Here is a 16,220-nt window from a genome sequence, read left to right on the forward strand (position 1 = left end):
GGAGCAGATTTCAAAACAGAGTCAAAGGCTTGAGAGGATTTATTTTTATATTTTTAATTCATGACTTGAAATGGTAGTTGCTTCTTTTAATTTTGGTTTTGCTCTTAAATATCTCTTCTTTTAACTCTATACTCTCAGTTAAACCGATAATCACAAAGCTGAGTGACGCTATCCCAGACCATCACTGGTGCATCCCCTTCAGCGTAGCAGGTATGTAAGAAAATCTCACAAAACCCATTTAGTTTCATTTGGATATAATCTGAATAAGTATTTCTTTGTCATAATAAATGGGCATTTTATACCATTCCTATCATGTTTTCCAGCAAACCCAAAACCTACGTTCCGGTGGTATCTGAACCATAAAGAAATTACAGAAGGGCAGTACATTGTGACGATGATCCATGACATCACAGAGAGAGAATACCACGGCTGCTTGCAGCTGGACAGCCCCACACACCTCAACAACGGGCTCTACACCCTGATAGTTGAAAATGATTTTGGCAAAGACAAAAAGGAGATCAATGCTCACTTTATGCTCCAGCCAGATGGTGAGAATACAACATTGAAATTTACCTTAGTCTTGCTTGAACTACAGGACAAAATGTAAAAGAGTTAACCAAGATATTCTTTTCTTTGTTCTCCCAATAAGTAGGTCCTTCAGAACCTTCATACTATGGTGAGTAATAGGTTTTATTTCTCTCAAATAAAAAGTGTAAAAACCTATTCACTGTCTGTTCATTTTGTCCTTGTTTTTAGATTATGTTTCACATCGTCCCCATCAGTTGATTGAAATTTAGTTTTAGAAATCTGTCTCTCTCTTGTTCTTTTTCCTTTAAGGTCCTGAGGGTGCGTTATATACCTACACATTTTTTTTGCTGTCTCCTTGATATTGTCTCGTATTTTCTTTAAAACACTGTGCATGTTCAGTGTGTGTTGTTTGTTGGTTTGTGCGCTGTGGTTCATGAGATTACCTTCTAAGTTCTGCATGTTAAAATATTTCTAACTAAAACCTGTTTTGCTGTTAGACCTAATTGTCTCTATGTGTCTTTTTCTTTGACACGTCCTCCTGCCAGCAGATGTAACCTCAGGTATACCCTTTATTTGTTTACTCTGGCTTACAAACACAATTGCATACTGACTGCCAAGCTTACAATTAACCTTTGCTAAGCTGTCAAGTTTTCATGTAACACTTTCATACAAATGGCAGAAAGAGTTCCCATGTGGGTAACAAAGAGAGCTATATATATTAAAGCATAATTAGAGAGTGATCCTGTTTTTGTTTTTTTTCTTGAAAAAAGTGTACCAAAAGTGAGATGCAAATGGATGCATACACTAAAACATAAAAAAATAAATAAAAAGAAGATATTCTTTTAGGTGCGACTGAAAAAACTTTACAAATGTGCTTGTATTTTTTGTACTTAAAAAAATGACAGCATGTTTTCTAGAAATGAGTTAATATTCAAACAAAAGCATAGATGTAAACTACACACATATTTCTGTAAATAGGGATGTATGGGCAGGAACGTAAATTAATGGTTTAATGTCTGACAGCTACTGGTAAGAAGGCTCTATGATGATGCTCCTTTGTCTACAAAAAAATTAGGGATCAGGTTTTCAAATTTCTGATTCTTAGAATTACATCTTCATAGCTTACTATGTATTTGTTTTTGGTTTGTTTTTAACCTTTTTTAGTACTTACCATGTATTAAAAGCTTAAAATGGTCAAAAAATGTAGACTCCATAATTTTAATTTGTCCACAAGCAGGAGAGAATAATTTATGTATTTTGTACAGAAATCAAAGTAATTTCAATGGCAAAATCAATATATGGTTTAAACTTTGAATTATTTAAGAGTGTCACAGCTTAGGGCTCCAATTATTTTAGAAATGTTTTAAGAAGTGATGTAGTAATAAAGACAGTTTCAGCTCCTGAGATCTGTTCTAAAAAATGAGCAAGTTCTTTATTTGCTTATGTCTAATCCAGATTTAAAGAATTAGGAGCCTTGCCATAAATTCCTATAGATGTCAAAGTGTAGATCATTTCATCGCCCATATAGACGTTAAACTACTAAACTCATTCACACCCTTTCGTATTATTTTCCATTAATAAAAGTCTGAAATAAAGTGATAATTTGTCACAGCTTCCTTTTTGATTCTGTTTTTTTAAACTTTTATTTCTGAATCAACAGAGACTCCTCCTCAAGACCCACCTGAGGACAGAGTTGCTGTAAGTTCATTTTATTTGGATCTCCTCTCCTTAATCTTAAATACCTGCTTTTTAAAGTTAGATATGTCTAGAAAAACCCAGCTCATTATTTTTGATTCACTGCCAGCAATATAAAACATCTATTATTCTCTTTCTTTCCTTGTGCCTGAACTTTGCTTAGTGTGGCTGTTTGCTGGTTTCTATAATAAATGCATGAATACACAACTCTGTTTTGTCATTGTGCAGGTATACGTAGTAGTGGGGATTGCTGCTGTAGCCTTTACTGGTTTCTTGCTGATGCTGGTTATCCTCAAATTTGGAGGGAATTCCAAGTTTGGCCTCAAAGGTACGTCATTCTAATTATATTTATAACACCTGGTGAGATTAATCACTCTTGGAGTGATTAATATGTGGATGGGTTCATGGATAAATAAAAACTATAGTAAACAAAAGCATATATTTCATCACCACATATATCTAATAATTAATCATGTCTGATCATTGAAAAAGACAAAAGAGAAAAACTCCATAAAGACATACAGAGATATAACATTTTGGACATTATATCACTTTGATTCCAGATTGTTCCACTTTCTAAAATGAGGTCTTTTTGTGTGAGAGGTTAAAAATCAGATGTGTGAAGTGTATTTGGGTGAGAAATTACTTGCTTTATCTCTAACCCCAACCTAATTTCACTCTAGCCTCTGCTGATGGACTCTCTCGTCTCTCTGCTGCAATAATTGCTGACTAAGTTAAAATCAACAGTAAAACTTTACCTAACTGAACTGGAGTCAAAAGAAAGCTGAATGAAATCAAGATCCAAAGTTTATGAGACATTATGAAAGTTTTTATGGACAACTATCTTTAAAATGGCCTTTTTTATCTGAACCTTTATGACTAAAACATTGTTTGATGAGCAGAATGTAACCTCAGTAGTTCAGCACCTATGTTTCTATATACTGTACCTGTAGCCTATTTTCCTGCTTTTTAATTCAGTTCAGAACTTCCAGTACTATTAAGCGGATGTGACAACAATCATTTTCATCCATCCATCCATCCATCCATCCATCCATCCATCCATCCATCCATCCATCCATCCATCCATCCATCCATCCATCCATCCATCCATCCATCCATCCATCCATCCATCCATCCATCCATTTTCCATCCCGCTTTATCCCAAGCGGGGTTGCGAGGGGTGCTGGTGCCTATCTCCAGCTGTCTACTGACGAGAGGCGGGGTCCACCCTGGACAGGTCGCCAGTCCATCGCAGGGCCGCTACCAACACTTGTTTTTATAAAAGCAACTTTACATGCATTAAGATTTTTGTACTTTTCTTTGATGAAGTTCTTCTTCTCTTAGGGTATTATATTTGAAAAAGTCATTTCATTACTTAAAGACATTATTTTGGCCATACTTACCTGTGTAATGATACAAAGCTCTGATATTTTATGAGGCGAGCAGAGCATTCAATATGAACATTCTGTCAAGTAAAAAGCCATTTTTTGTTGTTAAATTAAAGATCATACAGGTTTTATCTTAGAGGTGGATATGAGTTATGATTAAGGTAAATACTGAATTAGGTGTTTACCTATCAATAATCTTTTCGATTAGTCGTTTTATCTAAAAAGACATGTTTATAGTATATTTCTAAAAAACAAGCCAATAGACTATGGGAAAAAAAACTTTATTGTTCCCTTATAACCCTAACCCATTTAGATTTATTGCAAAACTCAAAACATATATATATATAAGAATATATATACATGTAATTATAAATGCAAACAACTTAATCTTTACTGGAAAATTTGTAGATATTCTATGTTCATAGTTAATATTTGTTGGCTTTTGTCCTTTTTACTGCTGTAAATAGTTTATTCTCTTAGACAATGGGCATGTTTTATAGTCTGTGTACTAGGCTTCCTGAATGATTCAAGTAACAAATTAGGTGATGATTGTTTCAATATTCAGTTAATCAATATTAATCTGATTAATTGTTTTAGCCCTATACTGAATGTTGTTTGTCCAACTTTAGACAGTGCACTTAGTGATCTCTAATACGACTGTGGCTATGTTATTGATCTTTACCAACTATCATTTTTTACTATCAACAAGGTCATTTGTTTCTGCAGAAATAGCATGAAAGATATGTAATCCAATAAAAGGATGATAGGAGAGTAGCAGTTAAAGATAGGCCAAAGGAGCTTATCTTGAATTTGTGCCAAAATATGACTACAGCTGTTAATGTCAATTATTCAAAATAAATTTCCATTTAGAATTGAAGTGCTTTGTTCTAATGCTGTCAAACCAACAGTTGATCTATAATTCCTTACATGTTCCCATATTTTACTGAATTATGCAGCTTCAATTTGATCTTGAAGTCCGACTAAACAGGGTGTGAAAATAATTGGACTGCTTTAGGAAGTTAATTTCATTAAATCTGTTTACTATTATTTATCCATGAATCCTCCTTGAATAAGTTGCAACTGCTATTGTTTTGTCATTCCTTTGGGTCTTTGGTCTGTCGGTGAATAACATGCATGCTGGTTAAACTCTCAGTCTTTGCTTTATCATGGTGTTGCCAGTCTGCTGCTGTAGCCATTGCTGAATCCTTCCTGCTCACAACCTTAAAGTTTTCAGTCGTAATTTCCTTTTTAGCTCTATCTTATCTAATCACTGATTTCTACAATAAGGAACTAATCTGATTTCTCTCGTAGTCGTTAACATCCTTTAGGATTTAGCTTGGATGTTTGCTTGAGGTTTTCGTGTTCTTGTGGCCTAACATTACCTTATCTTCTTCTGTGTTTGTCATTAGTGCTGTTTTATGTGTGTTTCCTTGATTAACTAGTTTGGTTAATTATTCTTAAATGGTAAAGCACTAAAGCATTCAGTTTTCTGAGTGAGTCATTTTTTTTTACCATTTACAGATATGGTTGTTTCAGAGTAAAAATTCATTTTGGCGCTGTTTGTCCTGCTAATATTTAAAGCAGTGAAGATCTACATGTCAAATGTATATGAGCAAACAGAAAGTACATGCAAATTTAAAGGTTAAGACATCATTTCCACTCTTGACCTTCCTCTCATCTGCTCCATCTATATGCCCCCAGAAAGCCGGATTAGTGTGGCTTGCAGAATTTCGACATTTGGGGGACTTCAAAGGTTGAACTATGACTTCAACAGGAGGAGACTGGAGTCAGATAGAGACTAAGGTCCCACTCCACATAATTAACCTGTATTTAATTTTTTTTTCCCATTTACACATCTGACCTCAGTCAGCAAAAAACACAGGCTCTAGTGTAAAGTAGCAGGACGTTTTTCTAAATCATAGGCATACACTGACACGCACCCACATAAGCACAGTCAGTGCTGACAATGATGATGAACTTGTGAACAAATGTGTAATATTAACGCATATCAGGCCTTATGACTTGTGCAACAGAGTTTTAGTGAATATGTACAACCTCTGAGCCTGGCAATGTGTCTCCCTGATTACATAAAGCTGCAGTAGCTGTTTAACATTATTTTATAATCAATGCAAAATGTCTGGTTTCCTCATCATTAATAACTCCCGGAAAAAGGCGTGCTGATTTTAAGTGTTTTCTGGCTCAAAAAGTGGATTTTATTTAAAAATCGCTAGTATTAAGCATAAATTACTTTACAATTATTTTCAGTAAAATCCAAGATAATCAATCACCTTAAGATTGTCAACTACTAAATGAATATAATTGGTAAATATGCAGTTCAATCTCAACGTAAAGATCATCATAATTCTTGAGAAGTTACAAGGGATTAGGGATGGGATGGTTTTTGGCTCGGCTCCCAAAGAAGAGCCGGCTCTTTTGGTTCCCAGATGGCCCTGTATTTGTTATCCATGTTGGCCAATATGATTGGTTCTAATGTTATTAAATCATTTTGCATTTATTGTTTGATTATAAGCCATATACTTGCCTAATTTTATCTATTTTTTTTTTTTTTTTTGTAACATTTTATTCCATCTTTGAACTTTTTTTTTTTAAACACAAAAGCAAATAAAATAGAAGCAAACTCCACCTGGTAAAAAGGTGTATGATCTCATATTCTCAGATCTGATTAGCCACAAGTCAGTAATGCTGTCAGTCACAAACAAATGATGTGAACGGGACAGAACTACTGAGGGGAAAATTGAGCATTTAAAGCAAAAAAGTGGGAAGCCGGTTCTTCCTATCCAGTACAGCTCTCAGAGCTGATATTTTGTGGTGCACCTCCCAGAAAACACCACTCCCAGGGTAAAACATGGCATTGACACTATCATGCTGCTGGGATACCTTTCTCAGCAGAGAAAGGGAAGATGGTCAGGTTACTGAGCTATTCTATAACTATTATAAACATATCCTATATGTTGAACAGCAGTAAATGTGTAAACTCTTAAAAATACTGTAGCAACTTCACATTTATGCTGTGTAGTTATTTACCATAAAATCCTAATAAAAATGAAAAATAAGACAGCACATGGAAAAAGTTGTATGGGGGTAAGAACTATTGACACGTGGTGCTTGATGTGTTATAAGTTAAAATCTGTAATCATTTGGTCTATCAAAGGTTTCTGGACTCAACCAACATACTTTTGGATCAATTAATCTACAGCGTTGCAGTGTTTAGTTTAAAAACAGCAATAAAATGACTTGAAGGAATAAACTACTTCTTAAAATAAACTTCCACAGTTGAAATCCCCCTTTCTGCTTCTGTTTCTCTTTTTTTCTTTTTTTGTTTTGTGACACCTTTTAAATTGAAAGTTCTTTAGTTTGTGTATTGAGGAAAAAATCTGGATGTCTGCCAAGAGACCTAGTGCTCACGTACAGATCCTAAAATTCAAATACGGGTTTTGCATTCAGGCTAATTCTGCTCTACTTAGTATGATCTAATGAGTTTTTTTTTTTCCTGAAGTTTGGGATCTAAATGTATATAGTGAAATATTGCTGGACTTGTTTGCCTTTGAGTTGCTTTTAGATGTGTTCTCTTCTCTTTCTGTTTTAAGTAAGTGTTACCTTGGCTCACCTATCTGCAGCCCAGCCTGCTTCTCCAAACAGGGAGCTCTTGATTTAGGAAAACCAACTACAGCAGTTAATTCTACTTTTAAATGCAGATATGTTTCAGAAAAGCAGGACATTTTTAAAACTTTCTCTACTACAATGGTTAGGAGGACGTTAAACATTATAGGATCTTAGCCAAATATTTTCTGAGACTTTTAAACTGATGTTCCCCCCCCCCCCACAAAAAAAAAAAAAACATTGGACTAATTAGATGAAGAGATCCCATCATGTAACAATGAACCTTGCTTCAGCTAGGGCTTTTTAACTTTAAGGCATCTTTTGGGCAACATCATTGTAGCAGAGAGACCCCATTGGCTAAATAGAGGGCTGCATGCATGTGTCCCTGTTGAGTCTGTGTTGGTTTAAGGCCAACACAGACCCATTCTAACAAACCAATAAAATAATCCTGACATGAAATATAAAAAAATGTGAAAGTATGAAAACTAAGCTTAAGAAAGGAGAGATTTAAATCACATCTTCTCGCGTGATCCCAAATAGGACGAAACCTACTGAATCAACAAGATTTTTTGGAGAATGAAGGTGTGGCCTGTTTGGAGTCATTATACCATATTATTTGAGACTGGCTTTTTTGACTTATTTTGTAGTTATATGGAAAAAAATATCTTTAAAAAGATTATGCATGGTGCATAATTTATAGCTATAGTTTCACATGACTTCAAAATAAAATATTCATGATGTGTGAACAGTCATTGCTTAAAGCAAGGAGCTGATCTCAACCTCGTTTCTGACCCAATGGTAAAACAGAAATGTCATGACAGAAAAAAATGTATGATGGTGAATCAGCGGTTGTGAACCGGAGAATATGAGAACCACATTGAGGAAGATAGGATGAAATTAAAGCCAACATCTTTAAGGATGTGAGGAAAGAAAAATAGAAACGGAAGATATTCTAAGGGTTTAAATAAAAACAGAAGAATAAGGAAGTAAGAGGAGGAAGATTCCAATGGATATGCCACAGGCATTGAAAACTAAGATAGAACAAGGCGTAAAAAAAAAAACAAAAAGATGAAAGACAAAGTCATCCTCTGTCTAGTTATCAATGATTCATCATTAGTGCAAGTTTCAGTTTTCTCCTTGTTTGGTGAAGCTGCACGCCTCCATCTTTCTCTACTTCTATCTCCCTCACACGCATACACTGCTCCTTTCTGTCAATCGATGGAAATGACACCCTCAAGGTCAGTATAGCTTCATTTTGGGCCCTAGGCTTTACAGAGCATGCTCAGCATACCCAACACATCCACATCACAACCACCTCCCCTTCTTCACTCATTCCCTGCTGAAAAGCAGCTCTTGCCTCCAGTTCTTGAGGTTTTCATGAGCTCTGTTCCTCTAAAAAAAACAAAAACAAAATGTGCAACAGATATAAGAGAAGCACAAAGTGAAGACTTTCGACCCTCTACACTTTTTGAAACTGGGGCTATAAACAGAGGCTTGGTTAGAAACAGAATGCTTCTTTTTACTTATTTGATCAAATCCTTTTCTGTTTCAGAGAGGATTTCTATCGAAATTCTAGACTATTGTCCTGTCAAACGCATCTTTATCACCAGTTTAGCATCTTTACAATTCTTCAGACTAGAAAGTTTTAACAGAAGACGTCATGAAACCCGTCTTTCTTTATACGAATATTTCCTTTTTAACCATAACAACATCTTTAACGGACAATGGGTTATTTGAGGTAAATTGGCGGAGGCTCTAACTCCTCTGCTGCTCTAAAGGCCTTCCTTGAAAGTGCTGTACAAGTTCATACTCAGTGAGAAGCTGACAAGTCTGGTTGCAAAAGCAAATAAATACAAACAAACAAAGAAATGTAGATACTAAAGCCCAAGGCTTTTTATTGAATTATTATATCTTAGATTATTTCTTCTCATATTGATGCTTCACTTAATTTGTGTGAGGTTATCTGAACATAATCAGTGCCACATGCCAACAGTTGCACTGGTTCAGTTTAGCTGTCTTGCAAACTTTTTGCAGCAATTCCCCCATTTAGTTTTTAAAAATTAAATTAATTTTAGAGTAAAACATTCACAGGAAACTCCTGTTAGGCTTCACAATTGGTTGGTTTTGAGTTGGTCTGTATTAAATACAAATACTAACTTTACACAATGCTTTTCCCTCTGCCCTCTATTAGTCCTTCAAACTCGATACTGAGCATTGCTGGATGAAAGAGTAAGAGGACACTGCCTTCCATTTTGTATTATTTTATTTTATTTCCTGAGTCACGTTAATGCGTTTAATGACCTCAGTGTAGAGAGCAGGAGACGAGAGTTTTGTTGCCTATGGTGGATCCTAAGGGCTATGATTGTTTGAAGTGCTCTGAAGATTGCAGCTCCTCTTTAACTGTTAAATGTTACTTGGAGACTGTGCACTTGCCTGATGGATTTTTCTTCCTGCTGTCCTTTACAAGTAAAGTACGGTATAAGCAAAATATACTCCTGGAGAAAACCTCTTTACCTGTAAAAACCACAGCAATGGTTTTGACACCCTTATAGGTGTGTTTTTCCTTTTCTGAAGGAAGATTCTAAGCTGCTTTGCCAAACTGGTTTAGTCCCAGAGTAGTTGTTATTGATGATTTACTCTAAACTGTCCTCCCTGTCTGCCATCAGTACTGTAGCTTCTGCTACACATATGACTGAACCATGAAAAACTGGTTTAGGTAATTGATTATTGGTTTATTTGAAAGTCACTGCTTTGTTTTGGAGAATTCAAAACATTGACTGTCTTCTCCTTAAGCCACTTTTATTAGTCATTTGTTAATGTTTCCAAAAGTTGAAATCGTGACATAATGTTTTGCCTTTAGAGTAATGGCTTCTTACTTGTAAGGGGTTGAGTTTGTTGTGTGAAGGCCACTTAGGAAGTGTTTTTTTAATAATTAGTATTACTTGAGAAGTTTTTTTTCCTCAGTCTTAAACTTTTTGTTTAATATCTTTAGATGTTGTTTGAGTTTTTCTACATATTGTCAATGAATCACCTGTACCTCCTGCAGGAGGACACGCCAAAGACATGATAGAGTTTACAGCTGGGTTAGGGCTCTTTGAAATGCAAACCTCCCCCTTTTCCTCCAAATGTAACAACAGTCATGGGCTGAACATGTTTTCTGGCCACATGTCTCCAAATAAATAATAATCTCTCTTACCAGATCAATCCAGTATCTTCACAAAGCCTTTTGTTTTTCTTCTTGGCTTAATATCCACATTGTCCACCAAAATATGTTAATGTTTTGAATCCAGAACCCTGCTGCTTCCTAAATGTTAAGGTTTAACTTGCATGTTACTGTTTGAACAGATGCACATAGCACCTGTAGGCATCTGGAATTGTACCAAGAGGATGAACCACACCTGCGCAAGTCCAGTGTTCTTGTTCCTTCAGTTGGTGTGCAGCTGACAAGTCTGGTTTAAAAAACAAAATGACAACATCACACACAAAAAAATGTAGATTTACCACTAAAGCCCAAGTATTTGTATTGAATTTTTATTGCTTCATTTCATCTTAGATGATTTATTCTCATATTGATGCTCCACTTAATTTGTGTGAGGTTATCTGAAGATGTGGAGCAGCGAGGCTTAATCAACCTCAATAAACTAGTCAAGTAACAGATCTGACACTTGAAATAAAATAATAATGAGATCATCTGATTGGCTAAAATTTCATTATACTGTAGGCAAAATAATTTTAGTAATCCTTACTGACCTTGGAATCAGATCTGAAAAATTTAACTGCCAAGACGTGCTTTTCCTGCATTAGGAATTAGAATTATGCGGTAAGTTGATACACAGAAAAACACAAATTTGACATAAAAGCATTGGAGATATATGGTGTGGAATTAAGAAAATACTCATTGCAGACTAATATAAAGATAATAGATGAAAAAGTACAACTTTTTGCAGACGAAGAACACCAGATATAATAAAAATGTATTAATTCAACAATAAAGAATTAAATCAAACAGTATTTATATGTGGTTGAGTATTCTTATTATTTGCAACAGGAAAATGTACAGTGTAAGTTTCCTATTTTAAGTAATAGGAACCTCTCTGTCTGATCTTAAGTCTTGTTCAGTGTCACCAAGTGGGGAAATTATATCTCTGTATTTATTTAATAAGTTGAACTTAAGAATCAAACATATCTCATTGTGTTTGAAGTGGTTTTCATAGCCGCTGGGTTTCAGCCTTTATTTGTTTATCATTAGGCTCCATTTAGGTTTAAGTAGAGAATAACCTGAAATTTACATATTAGCTTTTTTTTTTTATTCAACCTTCTGTCTTACAGGTATTATCTTAAGAAAACAGTCCTTGATCCCAAATCAGCTTGGAAGCAGATGAGATTATTATCATAGCTGAAATCAAACATAACATTTCTGCTAAAACAGTAGAAGTAGCGCTTTAGTAATCTTCTCTTTTCTTTTCATAACATATAATGTAAGAATATCATTTAATTTTCATAATAGGCCAGGAGACACTTGGATTAAGCAAAAAAAGCTAATCAAATATTTTCCATATTCAAGTTACGCAATAAATCTTTCATATGTGATTGGTTTTGGTATATACAATTTTTATTTCATATGTTCTCTGCACACTGAAGACAAGTGACAAAGTATTCCCACTTTAATATCCTCAATTTTACTCTAAATTTCTAATGTTTGGTATCTGAATAACAAATAATTGCAAAGACAGTCAAGGAAGGTGGTTAAATTATTAATATTGTTTATTTAAATTTTTTCCCTTTTGGTCTTAAGGGAATTACCTGGAGAAAAGTCTTAAGCGGGAATTTTCTAAAGCAGAAGCACTGGTGATTGGATAACTGTCAGAAACGCTTGAAAATAGTCACCAATAGTGGATGTCTTTCTCATCTCTGTTAGGGAGTCTATTGTACAGCTGTAGATCATTTCCTGTCCTGCGCTGGTCAGCCTGACCTTTGCGAACTGTCAAAGTGGTGAAAAATGAGAAGGCTTAAACAAGGAGAGCAGTGTGGGAACAGGACATGGTGTATACATACAATCTGAGATTGGTACAGATGGAATTATTATGGAGCAGCTGAATCTTCTGAATTTGTTTCCATTTGATTTGGGGAAGGGGGGTAAAATTTGATTATTTGCCACTTCAAAAAGAAAGCACTTTGAAATGTTGCGCATGAGCTCATTTTAAATCAGACACCATAAGTGGACGTTAAATGATCTTACAAAAAAAAAACAATACATGATTATCTAGTGTGCAAATTTAAAACAATAAAGCTTTTAAAGTCTGGGACATGCTGTTTTCTGGCGGCAGCCCCAATTCATTAATGCAAATATTTCTTTCTCTTTAATCGTATTTTCAGACAGCTGTTTGTCCTAGATGATGGATCAAAATAGAAAGAACAGCCTCACGGTCCCACATTCACTCTGAAAGAGCCAACATAATTGGGTTCAGAAAAGTGCCTGTAAGTGCCGAGCATATGCCGATATGCCCTGAGTATGACATCAGTTGGTGGGACAGAAAGCGTACTGTAAAACCAACACAATGTTTGTATTTTCAACCAGACAACAGAGTTGTGATGCAAAATCCCTGTGATCTGGTTTTCTCAGAACCACAGCTTTTTTCTTTTGTTGTCTAGACCAGGGGTTCCCAAAGAGGGGATTGGGATGCCCCTTGAGGGGGGGGCGCCCTTTTCACAATCATTATGATGTGATCCCTGAGGTAAATGGAGAGCCAAAATGTTATAAAATACAAACATGTGAATGCCCCATGACATGTAACATTTATTTATTTGTTTGTTTATTTTGATTTATATATCTAATATATGGTTAGAAATCTGATTACTTTGTTAAGTTCCTCATGAAATAATTAAATTTTATTTATTGAAATGTATTTAAAAGTGAATATAATTGCTTAATTTATATATATATATATATATATATATATATATATATATATATATATATATATATATATATATATATATATATATATATATATATATATATATAGCTTTCCCCTAGATTCTCAAACAGTCTGAAAATATGCATGTTATGTTGACTAGTCTATTTAGGTATGGGTATGTATGCATGGCTGTTCATCATTTGCCGGGGACCTTTTACATCAAAGATGCTCCCGTTAAGCCTAATTCAGAATAAACCAGTCACAGCCAGAAGATTCAATTCTTTTAGATCTCTAGATCTCTTTAGCCAAGGTTGTTTAATTAAGTTCAAACTGAGCCCTCATGACCATAGGGTTACCATGAACTGATGGCTACTTTCAGCAAAGCAATGTGAAATGTCACCACGCTAAGATAATCTCTAACTGGTTTGAAGAGTTAGTTGGACAGTAACTCCTAAGAATTTATCTGTTTCTCTGCCAGATGGAATCAAAAAATGCTTGACTGTCTTATTAGATGCATTTTTCTAAATATGGATGTACTCATAAGTACAGTATCTTACAATATCATCCAGAGAAACAGAGAGAAGGGCATTAATCAAGTCTCTAAAGCCATCATTATGAGCCAGGGAGTCAGTATGGTTAGTCCAAATTGTATTACTAAAAGAAAATATGTATATCAGCCAGACAAAATTAAATAGAAGTTGATGCAGAAAAGAGCAGTGTCCTCTGCTCAATGAAAATGTGACCCCTGTAAGTAGTAACAGGGATGGATGGATGCAGCCAGCCTCCAGCCAAAAATCCACATCCTTCTGCATCATTTCCATCTCAATGAGAGATGAAGAAAAAAGTATCGCTGTCAAATGAGAAGTTATAGGTAGGAGGTCAGTCTAACAAAGGATAATGGCCGGTGGTAAAGACTTGCTTAGTCTTACTAAAGATCTTGTTTTAATGTAGCAAGGGGTGCAGGAGAGGTTAGAATAATAAGTCAAATTCTCATTTAGCTCCCTTAGGGAGGAAACCTTGGCCAGAGGTTTATAGGACTGCTAAGACAAGCATCTCCTGGGGGCTTCTCTTAACGAGAAAATTGTTTTTTCAAAATAATGTCCATTACAGCCAGAATATAGGATAGTTACGAAACATGATGAAAACAGAGTCCCTGAAATATTTGCCAGGAAAGTAGGAAAAGTGGGATCATTGTGAGAGGCATTTTTCAACTGAAGGAAACTTTTCCAGGAACTGGGAGGTGGGGCATTATTTACTCCCTCCCTCTACGGTACATGTGCTAGTTTAAAACAAAATAAAAATGTGTCCCAGAGAAATCTTTGTTTGGAAATAGTACTTCCCTTTAATCCCTCTGAACTATTAATATTGAACTTAGTGAAGGAAAGTATGAAATAATTGGGATAATTTTCTTTGAATTTTTGGCATCATACTACAGTCATCAAGTTAAACTTGAATGTTTACTGTTAACTTTAAATTAAAGAGATTTAAATCATGAATGGTTGTCTCCTTTCAGCAGCCTGTGACAAAACAATAAGTAATCAATTGATATTTCAGTGTGGGGCTGCCAGCTGGTAAAACTGGTGGCATTGTTGCTTTGCAGCAAGGTTATGGGTTGGAATCCAAACCCAGCCTGGGATCTTCCTCTGGGTTTTCATGCTCTCTCCATGGTTGTATGGGATCTTTCCATGTACTCCCTTCCACAGTCCAAAAGCATGCCTATTAGATTAATTCTGCTGCTTCATGTGTATGGGATTCAAGACTCCTTTGGGACATGTTGCACTGGCTATGAGTACTGAAATCTAAAAAAATACTACAAACTTCATCCGATTGTGGAAAAATGACTATACTTTTATTTCCAACTGTAACTGCTGTGAAATTATTACTGACTGCAGCCAAAGTGTTACTCTATTGTTAAGAAACACATTACGGGTAAAAATTTCAATTGCATTTTTAGTGGTAACATATGTTATAATGTGTTATTTCTTTGACAAAATGAGATTGTTATAATGTAAATGCCGAAAATCAAATCTTATTTATTCTGGTGGTTGGAACTTGCCCTCAAAATTCCCTTAATTGCTCCTCAATCTTCAGAAGTCCATTGAGGACTATTACATGTCTAGGGTCAGGAAAAGTGTAGGGAAAATCTGTGCAGACCCCACCTGTCTGTTTTGACTTTTAGTTTGTATAACAGAGGTCTTTTTGGAAACACCACTTCCCACAAAGATGGCTTCTTTCCCCAGACTGTCTCTCTACTGAATACCTAGCTATCAGTGCCCAGATTGAGGAGTTTTAAGCATACATACTCTATTTCAACCACACCTTTTGTAAAAACACTGAATGTGTAAATATTAGAAATATGTATATGTTTCCGTACAACTCCTTGAATATATGTTATATTGAAATGTATTCACTGAAAGCATAGGGAAGCCATATCTAAATGCATTGTATGTGTGCACAAATGTAGAGTAGTAGTTAAACTGATCAATGTACAAACCCTGAGGTACATAATCAGATGTTCTGCAACCTCCAATACTACGAAACATCTTGGCTACCTCATAATCGAGGAAAACTTTAAAGAAAAAATCTTGATTACAGTCTGTAATTGCTAACGCTCTGGATTTCACCGATGCTACCTTTAGTACCACAGTTGATTAAGTCAAAACTGGAAAATTTGTTATAAGCTGGAAATGAAGGCAGAATGTGGAAACCTCTGGTCTGAAAGGGCATCAAAATAAAGGACTGGGTTAGAATAAAGTGTGGTTAGTGGCACAGATGTTTGGGGGTGGTTTGTGAAACTTTTCGAGGTTTGCATCTTATTTTGAAAAAGGCGTCTGATTTGCCAAAATGTTTTGCACACGGTGGATCCATTATGAACTTTCCCTCCAGTTTCCTAACACTATGGCAAAAATGCCTCTGGTTAGTTGGTCAGCCTTGCCCAAGCTTTAGAGCAGCATAATGACGATTAGTTTACTGAAATCTTACTTAATATCCTTGTACTTTTTTTCATAGCAGTTGTGAGGCTTTGGTCTCTACTGAATCTACTCAAGATTTGCAGTTTGCATCGTGAGAG

General features: G+C 35.3%; 1 protein-coding gene across 13 annotated transcripts in view; it reads left to right on the forward strand.

Moving 5' to 3' along the window:
* ntrk2a (neurotrophic tyrosine kinase, receptor, type 2a) overlaps nucleotides 1–16,220 on the forward strand; it is a 106,271-nt gene that overhangs the window by 20,987 nt on the left and 69,064 nt on the right. For 2 of the 13 annotated variants that reach the window (XM_038305690.1, XM_038305703.1), the window contains exons 8-14: nucleotides 139–210; nucleotides 324–548; nucleotides 650–676; nucleotides 838–846; nucleotides 1,077–1,088; nucleotides 2,189–2,226; nucleotides 2,452–2,551. In XM_038305690.1, the coding sequence (XP_038161618.1) occupies nucleotides 139–210; nucleotides 324–548; nucleotides 650–676; nucleotides 838–846; nucleotides 1,077–1,088; nucleotides 2,189–2,226; nucleotides 2,452–2,551 (483 nt within the window). Of the gene's footprint in view, nucleotides 1–138; nucleotides 211–323; nucleotides 549–649; nucleotides 677–837; nucleotides 847–1,073; nucleotides 1,089–2,188; nucleotides 2,227–2,451; nucleotides 2,552–16,220 lie in introns of all 13 variants that reach the window. The other 11 variants (XM_038305718.1, XM_038305749.1, XM_038305732.1 and 8 more) reach the window with 9 other exon arrangements.

This window comes from Cyprinodon tularosa, unplaced genomic scaffold (assembly GCF_016077235.1).
Source record: "Cyprinodon tularosa strain WSP-4 unplaced genomic scaffold, ASM1607723v1 ctg115, whole genome shotgun sequence".
Classification (NCBI taxonomy): domain Eukaryota; kingdom Metazoa; phylum Chordata; class Actinopteri; order Cyprinodontiformes; family Cyprinodontidae; genus Cyprinodon; species Cyprinodon tularosa.